The following is a 17,797-nucleotide window of genomic DNA, read 5'->3' as shown; positions in this document are numbered from 1 at the left end:
GTGTGTCTGCTTGTTTGCAGTACGTGTGTAGGAGGCAGAGATAGAAAAAGCAAGCAAGGAGGAGGAGAAAGAGGAAGAAAGTAGTAAGACAGTCAGTGAGGAAGAAAGAAAGAAAGAAAAGAAGAAGAGAAAAAGAAGCTCAGTCAGCTGCATAAGAATGCCTGTGTTATGGGCAGTCAATAGCAGGACAAAAGGTAAAAGTGCTTTGATGAGAATCGACCTGCTTTTAAGTGTTGCCAGTCAGGCGCAGGGTGTGTGCGCGCGCGCGTGCGTGTGTGTGTGTGTGTGTGTGTGGAGGAGCGCACACAATGTAGCCATCACTCAGGCACAATATGCATCCTACACACCCTCACCCACTTTAATATCCAGCATTGTGCTTTTATATGAAAGTTTAGACAAGAGTTGAAGGGTTTTTGACATGTATTGCTTTAATGGTTCAAACGAAGAAAAAAAAAATGGAAAGGCATAAAAAATTTGCAGGATAAGGAGAAGCTGTCAGAGCCACTGATCTTTACTCAGGGGCTTCTATCAAAGGTCCAAAAAAAATCAGAGGAGAGGTTCAGAGGTCGGATGCAATCAAACACAGATTCAAGCAAAACACAGTTGAAAAAAAACATACTACAAATACAACAACACAGAGATTACTCAACTGCTGCCCTGTAAAACCACGCCCATCATAAGATCCTGACCAGTAGGACTGTTCCTGCCCAGCGTAATAATCATCAGATCAGATTCATATTCTGATTCATATTTATGAAATACAGCTTGTAAAATGTGTAAAAATCAGTTTGTTCTTGTTTAATTTATTTGTATTTTTAAGCCACATTTAAGGCTAACCTAGTGTGTGAAATATAAAAGAATAAAAACTAATACTAGCTTAGTACATGTTGGATATAATAGCTATGTGAATATGTATAGTCCTTTCAATAAACCTTGACTCAAATAGCTCACATATCATGATTAAAATGTTATATTTTATACAGCTCTGGAAACAATTAAGAGACTGAATCAGTTTTTCTGAGTTTGCTATTTATAGGTAAATGTTTGAGTAAAATGAACTTTATTGTTTTATTCTATAAACTATGGACATTTCTCCCAACTTCCAGATAAAATACTGTCATCTAGTTTAGGCATTTATTTTAGATATTCAGAGTTCAGAAATCAATATTTGGTGGAATAACCCTGGTTTTTAATCACAGTTTTTATGCATCTTTTCCTCCACCAGTCTTACACACTGCTTTTGGATAACTTTATGCCACTCCTGGTGCAAAACATCAGGCAGTTCAGTATGGTTTGAGATCATCCATCTTCCTCTTGATTAAATTCCAGAGGTTTTCAATTTGGTAAAAAAAAACAACAAAACAAAACAAAAAAACTAAATTTTTAAGAGATCTCTTATTTTTTTTTCCAGAGCTGTATATTAGACAGTTAGTGCATCTATGGTTTTACATAACAATAATTTAACAATAGTCTTATTGTTGGGAATGGGAAACAGTTGGGAATTGTTGGGAAACAGTATGTAATATATTTTCCAAAATGAGAACAGCAAAGCAGCTGAACTCTTTATCCTTCTATTTTCTGTAAGATGCCAATGAGTTGCTTTCTTCCTATTTCATAACAGTGACACTTTAATAAGTGGCATCATTTAAAAGCCTTTATGAATGTTTATGAATAGTTACGTGAGCTGTCATAAAAGGTCACATCAGCAGCAACGCCATCAGCTAAAAATCCATTGGATACATAAAGAACCGTTTTTGTAAAGAAAAATGCTTCTTCATGAAACCAAAAACGGTTTATTTTTCAGAGCAGACAAAATCAGTGCTGACAAAACAGTGCTGACAAGGGCTGACTAGAGTCCCCAGGGTGCCAAACCATGCACATAACTACAGGTGACATCCACTGATGCTCACCAACAGTCTGATGGCAACTGACACCTGACAGTTGTTTGTGTGTTTTATTTTATCTTTAGCAATAACAATCCAACTGAAGAATATTTCGATATATAATATGTTTGGGGGAGGCGGCAGTGATTAGTCTTAGATAATCCTTAGTCAGGGTGGGTCAGTCCTACTGTTCAGTTTCTCTATTGTTCAAATAGCAGTTATGAAAAGCATTGGTTCCAGCATATTTACAGCACACTGTAGTCTTTAATTTCCCTTTGTGTATTAATAAACTCTTATCTTATCATAGTACTGCAGTCTGGAACTGTTACCATTTGACCCTTTATTGAGCTTGATATGTAACACAGGATTTTATAGGTCAGGAGATTTTGCACTTGTTTCTTTTCTTTTTTTTCCCTCCATCTTTTGTTGAAGACCTGGGACTGTTTCACTGCTGATTCTGGCATTTCTAAAGCGAATGCCAAACAGGGAGTCTTTAAATCAGAAGAGACAGGATAGTCTGGTCCCTCGTATCCTCCGACTGCACTAATCGAGAAGGAAGTTCAAGAGGCCTCCTCGTTCGGATGAACGGGCCAATGGCGTGATGAGAATCACATCTGAAAGAAAAGGTCACCTCAGCTAACTATAGAGCTGGATTCTGGAACAAGGTACCAAAGCCTGCTGCACGCTGAATCCATATCAGGGAAACGTCTGCTTCTGTGACTGACTCGTGATGTAACACGAGTGACGGGTAAGAAAAAAGGTAAGAGCGGTGCACAGCGGTGGTGTTCGCTGGTCACGGACACTCTTGGTTCTGTACCGTGAGAACAGAGCAGCTGTTGGTTGAACTAGTTCTTATTGCTGGTCTCTGTGGAAAACAAAACAAATACACACAAACAAACAAGGGGAAAAAAAAAATCTGCATAGACAGTAGCTTTGGAACTCTTGACAACAGGAAGCTGGATTTTTTTTGGAGCCAAAAACGTTCAAAGCGACAACAACACAAAAAGGCTGAACGCAAGAGAAATAAATAAAGAAAACTGAGGTAAACAGATGTCATTGTAAGCCATTTATTTATTTATTTATTTATTATTTAATCCATGCCTTTCTCTTAGCAGTGAGAGCTCAGAGAAGGTCTCCACACAAACGTTTTAGAGCGATTTCAAAGCAGCGCAGCATCTGCTGTCTGCTGTCTGGTAATCGAGAGTTTTGGAAAGGGGCAAAGCTGTGAAATGTAACGATGCAAATGTCTCTCAAATGCCACGGTCTGCTTCTCTTACGTGTGATCATCGGTGATGAGCGATGACGGAGATTTGGAGATCCAAATAAAAAAACGATAAAAATAAAACACAAAAAAAAAAAAAAAAAAAACACAAAAAAAAAATCTGCTACACAAGCTCAACCTCAAACCTGTCCCTCTCCCGCGCTATGGCAGGCCGTGGTTGGGTCTCTTTGGAGGGGGAGGGGGCATGAGCTGGGTGTCCAGGTCTGAAGGGTGTTTTCGGGTCTGGCACTGGGCACAGCGGTCCAGGAACTCCAGGAGGTTTGCCTTAGTGACCGGATACTGGATACTGTTGCAGACAGCTGCAGAGGGAAGAGACACAGGACATTACCGCACACGTGATGACGAGCCGCTTCCCGCAGCCATGGTCAGGCCCGGGGATATTTATACAGGAGGCCATTATGACTTTATATTCATCTTTCAGAGCACTACGGCCGCTGTGCTGCTGTTAATGTCCGCTTCTTTAACGAGTCGGCAAAGAGCCAAGTGGAAATTAGTAGCGAGGCCAGATGCTATTCAAACATTACAAAAAGAACATATTTGGTAGCACAGATGGGGTAAATTCAAATCTACGCCAGTGCACAGAGCATAACAAAATGTTAGATCCAAAGGAACACAGGAAAGCAATATGCTGCCCTCAGACGACCTTCTAGCTCAAGACCTTACTGAGCTGGCTGTGCCTGAGCTTGCTGTTTACTTTTGGAGTAAAAAAAAAAAATCATATATTTATTGTTTGTTTTGTTAAAACACTTACTTATTCATGGTTTGGTACCGATACTGCAGATTTTCTATTTCTAATACAGACCTGAGTGAAACTATTCTGAAATGTAGGGATTTTTTGGGGGGATTGTATTAGTTCCCTAGATCTGTATATTGATACTGTGTAGATCAATACCGCAGACCATAATATTATAATTTGTATAAATAGGTCTTAAAATACTTCAAATATGTATGCCTGAAATGAACTGGTGAGGGGGAACGAACATTTTCACTGTCAAGACACTTTTATTACTAATCTGACCATGAACGTGAAATACGGCCTATGAGCTGATTTTGTACAGAGAACTTTAGTACACAAGGCTTAGCTTAGTGCCCATAAGAAGTATTATATGAACAATTGACTTCTTCAGTGCACTGTAAAAATGCAGTACCTCCTAATAGTTTGTACACATCCCTTTTCATTCACAGGTTTTACTTTTTTTTTTTTTTCTACATTGTATATTGACACTAAATACATCAGTCAGCTTCATGAGGTAGAATGGTCAGGTGTGTTTTATTGCCCAGACGTGTCCTTTTACATTGATTATTAAAATAATAAATTGTGCTCTACGCTTAGTTTCAGATTTGTTTTTTTCCTGTACAGACTGTGCATTTATAGTTAGAGGAGTAACCAACATGAAAACCAGACAGCTATCTATGACTGAAAATTTTTCAACTGTGAAGCAGAAAGAAGATAGAAAATCAATCAGGGCAATTCCTCAAATATTGTTTATAGCCAGAACAACAGTATGGAAAGTCCTGAAGAAGAAAGTCGTCACTGGTGTACTAAGTAACAGATGTAGAACAGGTAGACCAAGGAAAACCACAGCAGTTGATGAAAGAAACACGGTGAGTGCTGTAAGGAAAGACCCTAAAACAACTGTTTAAGAGTAGTATCATATGAACAACTGACTTTTTCAGTGCACTGAAAAAATGTAGTACCCATCAAAAGTTTCATTCAAAGGTTTTTTATCTTTTTTTACATTGCAGATTGATACTAAAGACATCAAAACTATGATTATTTGATTACTAAACCGTGTTTATTCTTTTATTCTGTATAAAGTAGCCACTTTTCGCTATGATGACAGCTTGGCACACTTTGAAAATTCAGTCAGCTTCATTTGATAGAACCTGAAATGGTTTTCCAGCAGTCCTGAAGGAGTTCCCAGAGATAATGATCACTTGTTGACTGCTTTTCCGTCATTACGTGTTCCAACTCTTTCTAACCAACAATTATGTTTGGGTCTGGTCTTTGTTTTCTACATAATTTATATGCGTTTCCTCATTGTTTTGATTTCTTCAATATTAATCTACAATGTTGAAGGTTATATTCATTTTAATGAACTGAATTTATAAAAAAGAATTACAAATATTTAGTTCTGGAACGTGTGAATGTTAGTCATTCACAAATATGGATAGTTAAAAAGCAAAAGAGGTTAAAAATCAGTCAGACACGGCCCTCTTAGAATGCATGTGTTATACTGCTTGCTGCTGAAGGCAAGGTGAGTTACGATGGGCTGTAGAAAGCCAGAATGAAGGTGCAGGATTGTAGGATCGTTGACGCGCCTGAATGAAGGTCAGCCTGGTGATTTACCAGCTCAAGCGCACTGCAAGCATTTTAGCATTTAGTTATTAGGTCCAGTAGAATCTTAAAATAAAGGTGCTACAAAGGGTTTTTACGCATCACCATAGAAATTAAAAGAACACTTTCGTAACAGAGATTTCCTTTTTTTTTTTTTTTTTTTTTTTTTTAGAAAAAGAGCAAAACCTTTACCTCCCCTTCTATAAGCCCTAAAACTAAAATGATTCAGTAACATACAAAATTGATACATTAATTATCAGTACTTTAAACAGTACAGAAGGTTTTTACTCATTATTAATTTACACTAGTTAGTAGAGATTATTAATCTTTAAACATTTTAAACTAATGTCTCAATATATTATTAATTAACAACATTCTTAAGCATTAAATTTAAGACATTACTTAACATTTGGTAACACTTTAGATTAGAGTTGAATGTAGGGTTATATTCAATAGAGAATCATTTATTTTCACCTTTCAGTTCATTTGCATTTAATAGACATGTAGTTGAATGTTAGTTGAATGTCAGTTGAGCATCAAAGAGGCCATCAAATGGACCATCCAGGTAAAGTGTTACCTAACCTTTTAATAGTGTTTATAATTGTCATACGTACTGTTGTTTGTGATCCTTATAGATCCTAAAAATTGTGTCCTTTTATGGCATTGTCTAAAAACCCTTTTTTTTTTTTTTCTTTTTTTTAATGTGTAGGATTGTCAGAGCAGGAAAATCCTCATCTGTGCTAAGACCCCCCAAAACCACAGCTGCCCTGGTGTACACATCCCTGGACAGACAAATGAATTACTATTCAATTATAGCTGCCAATACAGAAAATAAAAAATGCAATCCAGATGCAGACACAGCAGTGGATCTGTTTAGCTGGCCACTCTTGTCAGTATGTGGTAGCATGAAAGCATGGATAGTCTTATTTAAATATCAGGAGTGCAGGAGAGGTCACGGTGCTGGCACTCACCCATTGCTGTATCATAGGAGTTGGGGAAGCTCTTGTCTACTCTCTGCCTCATGAACACCCAGGTGTTATTTTTGAACGTACACTCGATGATCTTATTATCATACTGCTTCAGCTCCTTTGAGACCTGCGGGGGAAGAGCAAGAAGAAGAGTTATATACAAAGCACCATTACGCACAAACACCACTCAAATGCACATGTTGAAAATAGACCTGTGGATTTTACCACCATTTCAATGGAGCTTTAGTAAACTGACCCCTCTGGTGTGAAGTCTTAAGTTCAGTGAAATCAATTCCTTTGCCTTGCAGCAGTGACTACAATTACCGATACAACAAAAGTACACTCACTACAATGCCCATAAGGCAGTGCTATCAAAACGTTAACCCTAGATTTCCCCAACAATGAATATAATTGGAGAAATATAAGCACAGTCACACAGTTAAAGCAGTTGAAACAGTTAAGGGAAAAGTGTGATTCATGCTCTTGGGGTCCCCCTACAGTTGGGGAGTTTAATTTGAGTTTTAACTACATGAAATTTGTGGTTAAACCTCACTGACACTTCAGGTTATGCAGCTATGGTGACCATTGAAAACTAGGCGAGCAAACCATTCAATTGCTTAGGGCCCTCAGACAACGACCTATTTAATTTTTTTTAACGGCCACTGCAGAAAAGTCCAGCGACACTTATCAGAATCCCCCTTTAACGGGGCTCCTCCCACAAGTTGCTGACAGTAGCCAGATTCATTTAGGTTTGTGATTCCTGCAGCTGGCAAAATATGAAACTTCAACAATCATGAAGCAGAATTATACATCAGATAGTCAGAAAAAAACGAAGAGAAAGGAAGAAAATGCAAAAAAAAAAAAAACAAGACAGAAATATGTAAACAATTACATCCGATAAATTAGGCCTCTTTGGCTGCTACAAATGGTGTAATTTAGCAAGGGGTAATGTTTATGCTAGCTACCTGCCGGCAATGGACTGATAATATGGCTAAACACTGTAATATGTTATATTAACAGGATGATAATTTTATTTACATTTTTTTCCCATTTTCTCCCCAATTTAAAGGCCAATTACCCAACCCACTCATTAAGACTCCCCCGTCACTAGTGATTCCCCAACACCAGGAGGCACATGCCTCCTCAGATACATGTGAAGTCAGCCACCACCTCTTTTTGAGCATCACAGTGTACTCGGAGGAAAACGCAGCGACTCGGTTCCGATACATCAGCTCACAGACGCCTTGTGCTGAGCGACATCGCCTTTTGGAGTGATGAGGGGAAAGAGAGAGCAAGTCTGGCAATCTCCTGATCACAGTGCCAGCGCCTTAGTCCGCTGGACCACTCAAAGCCCCATTGCATGATATTCTTAACTTTCATTCAGCTTGAGTCCCCCAAATGTCTTGAAATGGCCATGCTCGTAAGAGCTGCTCCACCGCTTCACCAAAGTTACACAGTGCAGTTAGCAGTAGATGCAGGTCATGTTTTTTAACTGAGACTACCAAAGGAAAAGCAGAAGTAAGCAGACAAAAACGCCAAACAGGAAGAGCTAGCTCAACTAGAACTTTTAACAGGATAGCATAGTGTCCTAATGGACACAAAGTATGAGGAGTCCAAGACCAAAGTGATGTGATCGATTTTCCTGGTGCCAGTGTATAATAGAGCAGCTGCACTTTCTACTATCTGTAAACAAGCCAAGGAAAACACAGTAAAACTTATAATGATAATGAAGTATAATAATCTCGGCAGGACAAGGCCAAGTCATGAACTTTGTTTTAGGTATTTAGCTTGACTTAATTTTAACTTCATCTGAATGTGCTGTGCCAGTAATTGTCAGTCAGCAGCGCAATATAGATTCAGTAAAGATTCTAGATGAGTTGAAGTATAAAGACATGCAGAGTTTAATGGAACATTTAAGTCTGTGTTAAACCTCAGGTGCTATATGACACTTCTGAACAAACTGAGAGACACAGAACTAGCACTGGAAGTGAACAAAAAACATGTTGATTAAAGCAGTACAGTAATTCTACAACTTTTTATATAAAAATGATTCAGGTTACGCAGCTCTTGTGACTGTTTTCTTCCCGCTTCACCAAAGTTACACAGTAAAGTTAGACTGTGCTGAGCCTGGAGGAGCAACAGCAGCAACACTTTTCTCCCTATTACAGTTTAGTAAAGTATCACATTTATTTTAAAGCTGTATAATAAGGATACACCATTACACAATGTTATATTAAGGTAACAATATATTTTAATTATTTACTTTACTATATATCCTGAAATTATGCGTGTGTAAAGTGCAGACCTTTAGTGTCAAGCCGATTCTTGTCAACACGGATATCAGTACTGGTGGGGGGGGGGTTTTTTGCAACACTTATTAAGCAAAAAAATAAATAAAAAAATAGGGCAAACACAACTGTGATGCAAGCACACTGTCACTCTTTTCCATGCCCATATTACTTTAAAACATTACAAAAAGCAGTGTTGTTTAAAGCCTTTATTTTTAAGCAGTTAAGGATGCAGGTTATGGGCTTTAACCAAGATTGCCAAAGGAAAAGCCAAGGTAAGCAGAAAAAAACAGCCAAACAGGAAGAGCTAGCTCAACTAGAACTTTTAACAGGATAGCATAGTGTCCTAATGGACACAAAGTATGAGGAGTCCAAGACCAAAGTGATGTGATCGATTTTCTTGGTGCCAGTGTATAATAGAGCAGCTGCACTTTCTACTATCTGTAAACAAGCCAAGGAAAACACAGTAAAACTTATAATGATAATTACATAATATTTATCAATATTTATCATACCTAGATGATGAGTCACAGGACTCCTCAGAGGCGTCACACTTGCAACTTTAGGCAAATGATTGTGTACACATAGGGTAGCATAGTCTATATAGGTGTTAGGACATGTAGCTGTTCATTTTTAAACTGAAATTGATTTATAAATACTAGTAGATTATAATATTGCTTTTTTTAATCACATCACATTTAGCCACTCTCACCTCTGCATTTATGTCACATTACTAATCTGATCCAAATTGTGCCTAAGACACCAGCAACTAATATAAAGTGTACTGTAGTGGTCCTACATTTAAGCCCTGCTCCCGACTGCATAAAAAGTTTTATTCCCTCAAGTATAAACCTTAAGGGAAGATTTTCCATCAAGGGAATTACTTAAGTGTGTTGCATAAAATCCCTCAGACAATTCACTTAACTCAGGGGAACCGGTAAGGGATTTACTACAGTGAGTGATGTTTTACTGCAGAACCAAGTCCCACTGTAACCATGACAACCAACCATCAGCGGTAATAACCGTTCACTGAACATCGCTGTTAGAGAGACAGTTAATAGGGAGCTAATTTATTCTACATGTTGCGTCTTTATTTAGCAATGTTTGAGAACGCTATAACAAATAATTAAAAAGTGAATAGTTCCCACAGAAATAAATATCACCCAAACTGCCCCTGCGCAAGAGCCAGACTCCCCTCTGTCTGTCTCTCTATCGTTCACTAAATCAGACGTAAACAAACACAAACAAATAAGTTTAGTTTATTTCCATTTTTGAACTTTTGAAATGAACATATGTGTGACTTTTTTGCCAAATGAATTCATAAATATAGGCTGTATAGGTCATTCATTTTAAAAACTCATTCATATTCCAAGTTTCTCAGGAGTTATTGGAGGTTTTGGGTGTCTTTTTAATAATTCTAAAAAAATGTAATACTTCTGAAATACTTAAAAAAAAACAAACAAACAAAAAAAACATTATTGAGCTGCTTAGTGAATTTATCTGATTCAATTTTGAACAAGGTACCAATATTCAGAAATATGTCTGTGCTCTTTTGGGTTAAGAAATCTTAAGGGAGGAAATTATTATTTTTATTTATTTATTTATTTTTTATTTTTTTAATGCAACCAGGTTTTATGCAACGTGGCACTGAACTTTAGGAGAGAACACCTGAGGTACACAGAGGGACTGAGAGACAGCAAGACAGCAGGTGCAAGACAGAAAGAGAGAAAGAGAAAGAGAGAGAGAGAGAGAGTAAGAGACACATGCCACATGAATTAAGCTTTGCTCAAAGGGTCTGCTGGACTTTGGAGGTGTGGGTGGCAATGGAAGGAAACCGTGGCCCTCTGAGTGCAGTGGCATGCTGGGTAAGTAAAAGCCTCTGTGCTCTGGCCATGAAGGGCATCTGTTAGCCTGTTGAGAGGAAATGGGGGGCAGGGTGTGTGTTGGACGCATCAGAAAAGTGAAAAGATGGACAGGAAGGGAGAGAAGAGGAGCCACTGAGCACAGAACAGACACATACACACTCCAACACAATTATATGGGCACACATACCAGAAGCGGAAACCCAAATATAGGTATGCATGTGTGTGTGTGTGTGTGTGTGTGTGTGTGTGTGTGAAGGCACACGCTGATGGCCCCCAGTGAGACGGTGGAGATAATCCTCCCTCATTTGGCAGAGACATCGCAGCTCCTGTTAATTTTGGCCACGACCACCATCACACCCCAGTTGTAACCGTGAGATCCTGGCAGGCAGTTCGGAGAAGACTTGGTGCCTAATCCATCCGAATCCACTCCATTATGGCTGCAGTCTGGACCACACATTCCCTAATTTACACTCCATCTCTCGCACAGAGCTCCCAGCATCTGCAGTCGGGTCTGCCCGCCTTTCTCTCTCTCCCTCTCTCTCTCTCTATCGCTCACATCATCCCCCACAGCCCTAAACCTTCCTCCACTCCATAATCACTCCATTTCCCCCTAAAACACACCTGTCCACTGCACTACTAATAGCCCAGGTGCCTTCACTAAACCATCAGCTGCTTCTGCTGCTCCATGTTTTGACAGCAAATACAGTACTGTCCTCTGGAATATCATATCCTGTGTATTATCTTGTATATATTAATCTAGTGAACTGCTGCTGATGCAGCACTGCCAAGTAACCAGCATGCTCGGAGGAAAGCGCAGCGACTCGGTTCCTACACATCTACCCACACGGAGAGAGTGGGAGAGAGCCGATGGCAAGCTACATGAACAGGATTCGAACCAGTGATCTCCTGATCATAGTGGCAGCACTCATTTTCATACGTAAAACTGTAAATGGCAATGAACAATGTTACGTTTTAGGTGTTTTAGGAATGTCTAAGCCATTAAAACAGTTTACCACATACTGTAGAAGAACCTTTAATGATTCATTTATAGTGACTGACCGTAATGATTACAGTTTAAAATAAATAAATGCATGTAAAAAAAAATAAAGGTTTTATTTATTATTGCTTTTGAGTTTTATATGTAATGCTGAAGGTGATATAAGAGCAGAATATATATATATATATATATATATATATATATATATATATATATATATATATATATATATATATATATATATATATATATATATATAAATGTTGGGGAGCACTTTGCCTTGCAATGTCTTGCATATATCTCTACACCATTTGGGCATTCATTAAAAATCAATACATGAAACAAAGCACACAATTATGTAAACATCATGAATAACTCAGTTATGAGTCAGTGTTTTTATAAACATTTCCTATAAGCATATCTTATATAAGATTAGAAGATTAAACTCTTCAGATAACTAGTTTCATTTATTTAGCATCACTGTGAATAATTCTGACTCAGCAAGTTTCTCAAGTACGGTGCAGTTCATGCTAACCATGAACTATGACTATGCTTATGCTCATACATTAACAATTTAAATAAGGAGAAATACTTCATAAGAATGATAAAGAATTTAAAGAATCAGCTTTACACACACACACACACACACACACACACACACACACACACACACACACACACACACACACACACACAAACACACACACACACACATACACACACACACACACACACACACAAGCGCTTTCATGTTCCCGTGTGGGCTCTGTGCGTCACGGGGAAGCAGAGTGTTGGGAATGTAAAGGGTAATGCTGTGATATGCACTGCATTCTGGGAATTGTAGTGAATCTAGCTGCAGTTATCTGGTTCTGCAGAGAAGCAGCATGTAACATTCTCTGTCTCGTTTCTTTCAGTTCTGATGTTATGCTCAATTTATCTGCTTTAAAAGCCCAGTTTTGGGTATTACCCCAGAGTTTAGCTGGTTCTGGTCATAGGTCACAGGATAAAATATAAAATAACAAAAGTGTATATATATATATATATAAACAACAGTGGCATAAAATAACTAATTTAAATCACGATCAATTAGTTTATCATAATAAATCTAGCCTTAACTTTCCATACATTGTTTCTCAAGATAAAATGAACTTTACTTTTTGCAATCAAATATATTTAAAACATTTAAACACACCACAATCATTAAATCTATAACTATAACACTATAATCATCCACACTGATTCTTATTTACTCTCTTTATGTATGTGAAGGCATTTTCCTACCGTTTACTTTCAGAAGGAAAAGAAAACCTCCCCTGTTCATTGGATGCTTGGTTAAAAGAGATGTGATTGATAGACACTTGCCTGATTTGCAGGAGAGCGATGTGCTCTATACTCAATCTTATCTACAAACGGCCAGCTTGGCTGTGAGGTTTTATTCAGGGCAGCACCTGATACAACTCATCAGCTGTTTAAAGACTGAGAATTGATTAAACAAGTGGAATTAAGTGTGCTTCTGTTCCTGCTCGAATGGAATGGCTTGGAATGGAATGAGCCCTGACTGCATCGTTCGACTGCTCTCAGGCTCCATTTTTACTAACCTTGTCACAATCTTTCTGCCTTGATGGTTCACATTTATCTCTAAGTGACCCATATGTGTTATATCTGACGAGAAAGGACCTGCATGTGGACATTTTTACAATCCAAAATATCAAGATTGTAACCTGAAGGTCATAAACAACACAAAATAATGTCACATTTAATCAGAAAACTGCAATTTTAATAAAATAAGCTTTCATCACCATGACCATTTATTTCAGAGGTCAGAAAGGAAAGAGCAGAGTTTAGAGAGACCCATAAAACGTATTTCTCTCTGTTACTATTAAAATATTAAACATATAAGGGTCTCATATAAGGGGCTGCAGGACACTGCTATATATTTAAATACTTTAAAGCTGAACAGGCTGACGATTTCTGTTTTAACTCTGTGCATTTGGTTGGTGAGTTAAATTATGCAATTTGCAAGGACTGGCTACAGAGTATAGATACAATAATATCTGTTTTTTTTTATAATTTTATTTCTAATTACATACACTTTTCTCCCATTTTAGCTAAGCCAATTGTCCCACCATCAAGCTGCTACTCAGCTGTATATCCCTCCAATCACTAGTGATGCCCAAACACCAGGAGGGTGAAGACTAGCACATGGCCCCTCTGATACACGTGAAGCCAGCCACCACCTCTTTTTGAACTGCTGCTGATGTAGTATTGCTGAGTAGCATCACAGCTCACTTGGAGGAAAACGCAGCAACTCGGTTCTGATACATCAGCTCACAGGCGGCTTATGCTGAGTGACATTACCCGAAGAGTGATGAGGGGAACTCACCCAGTAAGAACAAGGCCAGTTGTGCTGTCTCTGGGCTCTGCCAGCTGATGGCAAACTGCATGACCGTGATAAGAGTGCTGAACTGAACTGCTATTGTTGCCTGTTAATATGCAATAAATATGTTTTTTTTTTTTTTTTTTTAAGTTCACCTCTATTAAAAGTGTATTCTTTAGTGTAGCAAGTTAAATGTAGTAAAATGTGTTTGATTTGAGACAAAGCAGAGTGTTTGGAGGCTGTTGGGTTCAGGGTTGTGGGTTCAATACCCAGGTCTGCTAAGCTTTGCCTTGAATAAGGCCCTAAAAGATAATGCTCCAGGGGTGTCATGGCTGTCCCTGAGCTCTGACCCTGTTTTTCTAAACAGGGATATGGCTTCCATCACTGAGACGGTTTAGTTTCCACTGTTGGGCCCTTGAGCAAGGATCTCAACATCTCTACTGCAGGCGCACTATAGCATGGATGACCCTCAGCTCTGACTGTAGCTTTCTAAGCTGGGAAATGTAAAGACAAGTACTGCACTCTATACAGTGTCCTCCAAATGTAATGGAACAGTGAGGCTAATCCCAGCAGCATTATTTTTGCTGTAGACTGAAAACATTTGGGTTTGACCTTAAAATATTAATATGAGACAAAAGAACAACATTTCTGCTTTTATTTCCAGATATTTACATCTGGATCTGATACACAGTTCAGACGATTCAGCACCTTCTGAAATATGTGACTGTCAGGCAAACAATGCAACCAAACGGACTGGAAGATCCTTCATCACGCAACAAGATAATGACCCAAAATCTACCGCCTGGAAAAGCATCACAAAATATTGTTAAAATAGTCTTATTCACTCTTATTTACTTCATCTCTATGTTCATCTCTTCCAATTACTTTTACTCTTACAAGAAAAATAGGTGGGTTCAGACAGATTTTTCAACTGTGTATCAGATTAAGATGTAAAAACCTGGAAATAAAAGCTAAAATGTGGATCTTATGTCTTACATTTTAATGTCAAGGCCAATACAGCAAAAATACCTATTGGAACAATACTTTTGAAGTGGACTGTAATGCTTATAGAGGTACTAATTTCTTCTGTTATTAAAAGAGAGAAAGAGGTCTAGAAAAGGATTTCATTTTAACTGTAAAGAGATAAAAATAGTGGTGTATGGAAGAGAAAGGGGTTTTCACAAAGTGGTTCCTGAATTGAAGTAAATTAAATTAAAGTAAAATTAACAAATGGTTCTAATTTGTAGATGATTGGAACATCCAAGAAGACAATAGTCCAGAATTTGTAATATTGGAGAAATTAGCAAAAAATAGAACAAGCTAAACAGTTTGACAGAAACTCTTTACCAGCAATAGCCATATTTTTAAATGCATTTTACTTGGATTTTTATCTCCCATCTTGTACAGAAAGCCACTGGAAACATACACACATTAGATTTGCTATTTCAGGTCTAATAAAAAAAAAAAAGTGGCTAACATGGCCTGTTTGCTATGTTTGAATTCATTTTGAAGATCTTTTCAGCACTGTTTAGACCATCATTGGATTGCAGGCTACACATTGCATACGTTTCAAGCAGCGTGCTCTGAAATACTGAAAGTTCAGCTGCTAAAATGTGACTCAGAAAGCAGTGACTGAGTCACAACACCCCCTCTCGGTGACGCCAAAGGCCTGGGGGGATAACACTGGCTTCTCTTCTTTTATGAGCTCAAATATTTCTACGCTACCTGTATATAGGCTTTCTCTCTCACTCGCTCTCTCTCACTATATCCGTCTCTGCGAGGCTTGCTGTGTGTTATGAGTGTGGGTACGACAGCGGGGGGGTTACTGAGGTGTCCATGCAGGGCACTGTTAATCGCAAAGACGCCCTCATCTCGTCTACGAGCTGCAGGGTGGGGCTCTATATGAAGCTCCGCAGAGATGCTCCGCATGCTACGAGGCAGACTGGAGGCAAACAGTTCAGACGGGCCGGAGGCCACTTTAATAAACGAGTGGCGAGAGAAATGAGGCACAGGGAGGAGAGCTCTGACAGAACAGAGCTATTCATACACAGGAACAATACTTCAGTAAAGGAGGGTTATTCTTTTTGGAGCTGAAGAGATAAATCAGGCAGGCAGGAGACGACAGACATAATCACGAGCTATAAAGCGCTCCAAATTCGAGGCATTATCGCAGTCATTTTCAGTCCCTCTCGGAGCCTCGCTGGAACACCTAACAAAACCTATTTAAACCAATCATCTGAAATGGTAGCGGTGATAATAGTAATTAGAGGGTGAACTCTTCTCTAAGGTCAGCGTCTGATACAGGCAGATCGTAATGAAGGCCTTGAGCTTTCAGACTTAGCCGCAGGGACCTGTGGAAGATGAATTAGAAAACAGAATACAAAACACAGCAGAAAGATTAAGAACCAAAACAAAGCAGAATCCACAGAACTTAATATACAGCATAAAACTGTTAGAAATAAGGTTCTTCAAGGTTAAAGGATTCCTAAGTGAAAGCAACTGTTCTCTATTGAGCCATGGCAACTAAAACAACCACTTAAATGCATGATTGTATATTTGGCTTTTTAACTGGTTCTTTACATGCAAAATAACTCCTGTATGTGGGTCCTTCACAAATAACAACTATGGGTGAGCCAAAGAACCATTTTCTAAGTGTAGAGAACCCAGAGTACCTGTGTAACTGTGTAATCCAGTAAACAGAAGAGAACCAAAAATACATCACAAGAACCCAAAGTGCAATACAGAACCCAGAATGCAACAGACAGTAAATTCAAAACAAACGCATTCAACAGAAAACAAACAGGAGCCAGAACACAGCAAAACCGAGTAATCAAATCAAATCAAATCAAATCAAATTTATTTATATAGCACTTTTTTTACAACTGATGTCACAAAACAGCTTTACACAACCAAGAATCAGAGAACTCAGAACAGAACCCAGAATGCAACAAATAACCTAGATTTCAACAAACACAATCCAGAGAATGCTTATGACTACAGAAAAACTAATGTATAGTATCGAAAATCCAGACACTCCAGTGTACAGTATACAAAATCAAGACTATGCCAGATAGCCAAAAACGACTGTATACAAAACCAAGCGTACAACAGAGATATCTAAATACAATATAGAGTAAACAGTTTACAAACATATATCATGTAATATTTCTGTTAATATAATAATAATAATAATATACTGGACTAGAGTGTACATTTATAAGAAACCTATTATATATCCTAGACTGATAATGGGAAATGTATCACCCTATGAGAAATCACATTTAGAGACAGCACTGAGGCTTTAAAGATGTCATCCACTACTGTTTATAGACTAACAAAATACTTGTGTTACTTTTTCTAGATAAAAGTGTGTACATTTCATTGCACTATACCGGTACTGCACTGTCCTGTCTGTTAAATTGTCTCATCTGTTGTATTTATTGTAGTTTTATAGTTCTGTTTTGCACTTTAGTTACATCGTTACACTTTTGAACTTTGTTTGTCTACTGTAATTTTGTTACACTTTGTACCGGTACTTATATATAGACAATACATATATAATGACAATAAAAGCCTCTTAGCTTGTCTTGTCTTACTGAATGGGATAACACATTAGCAAGTTTAGACCAGTGTTTGATTGAGGTTTGAATAAGCACTACACAGTATTAGATGCCATTACTTGTTAGCTACATTAGCCTTGTAGCTCCAGGGTAAAAAGAGGCCCTAAATACTGCTCTGCTTGAGGGACTGGCTACATTTAGAGTACGGACAAAACGTCAATTTGATTTAATTGTGCAAT

At 38.2% G+C, this 17,797-nt stretch overlaps 1 protein-coding gene across 1 annotated transcript in view; it reads right to left on the bottom strand.

Annotated features, from left to right (window-relative positions):
* Positions 1-402: 402 nt before the first annotated feature.
* The window catches only part of rngtt (RNA guanylyltransferase and 5'-phosphatase), a 236,531-nt gene continuing 219,136 nt past the window's right edge, over positions 403-17,797 (bottom strand). Inside the window, exons 15-16 of the mRNA XM_022662454.2 lie at positions 6,475-6,598; positions 403-3,464 (exon numbers count right to left, since the gene is read on the bottom strand). Of these exons, the coding sequence (XP_022518175.2) occupies positions 3,307-3,464; positions 6,475-6,598 (282 nt within the window). The 3' untranslated portion in view covers positions 403-3,306. The remainder of the gene's footprint in view (positions 3,465-6,474; positions 6,599-17,797) is intronic.

The sequence above is a fragment of the Astyanax mexicanus genome, chromosome 1 (assembly GCF_023375975.1).
Source record: "Astyanax mexicanus isolate ESR-SI-001 chromosome 1, AstMex3_surface, whole genome shotgun sequence".
Lineage (NCBI taxonomy): Eukaryota > Metazoa > Chordata > Actinopteri > Characiformes > Acestrorhamphidae > Astyanax > Astyanax mexicanus.
The sequence above is the reverse complement of the archived record's forward strand: the minus strand, read 5'-3'. Positions and strand labels throughout refer to the sequence as shown.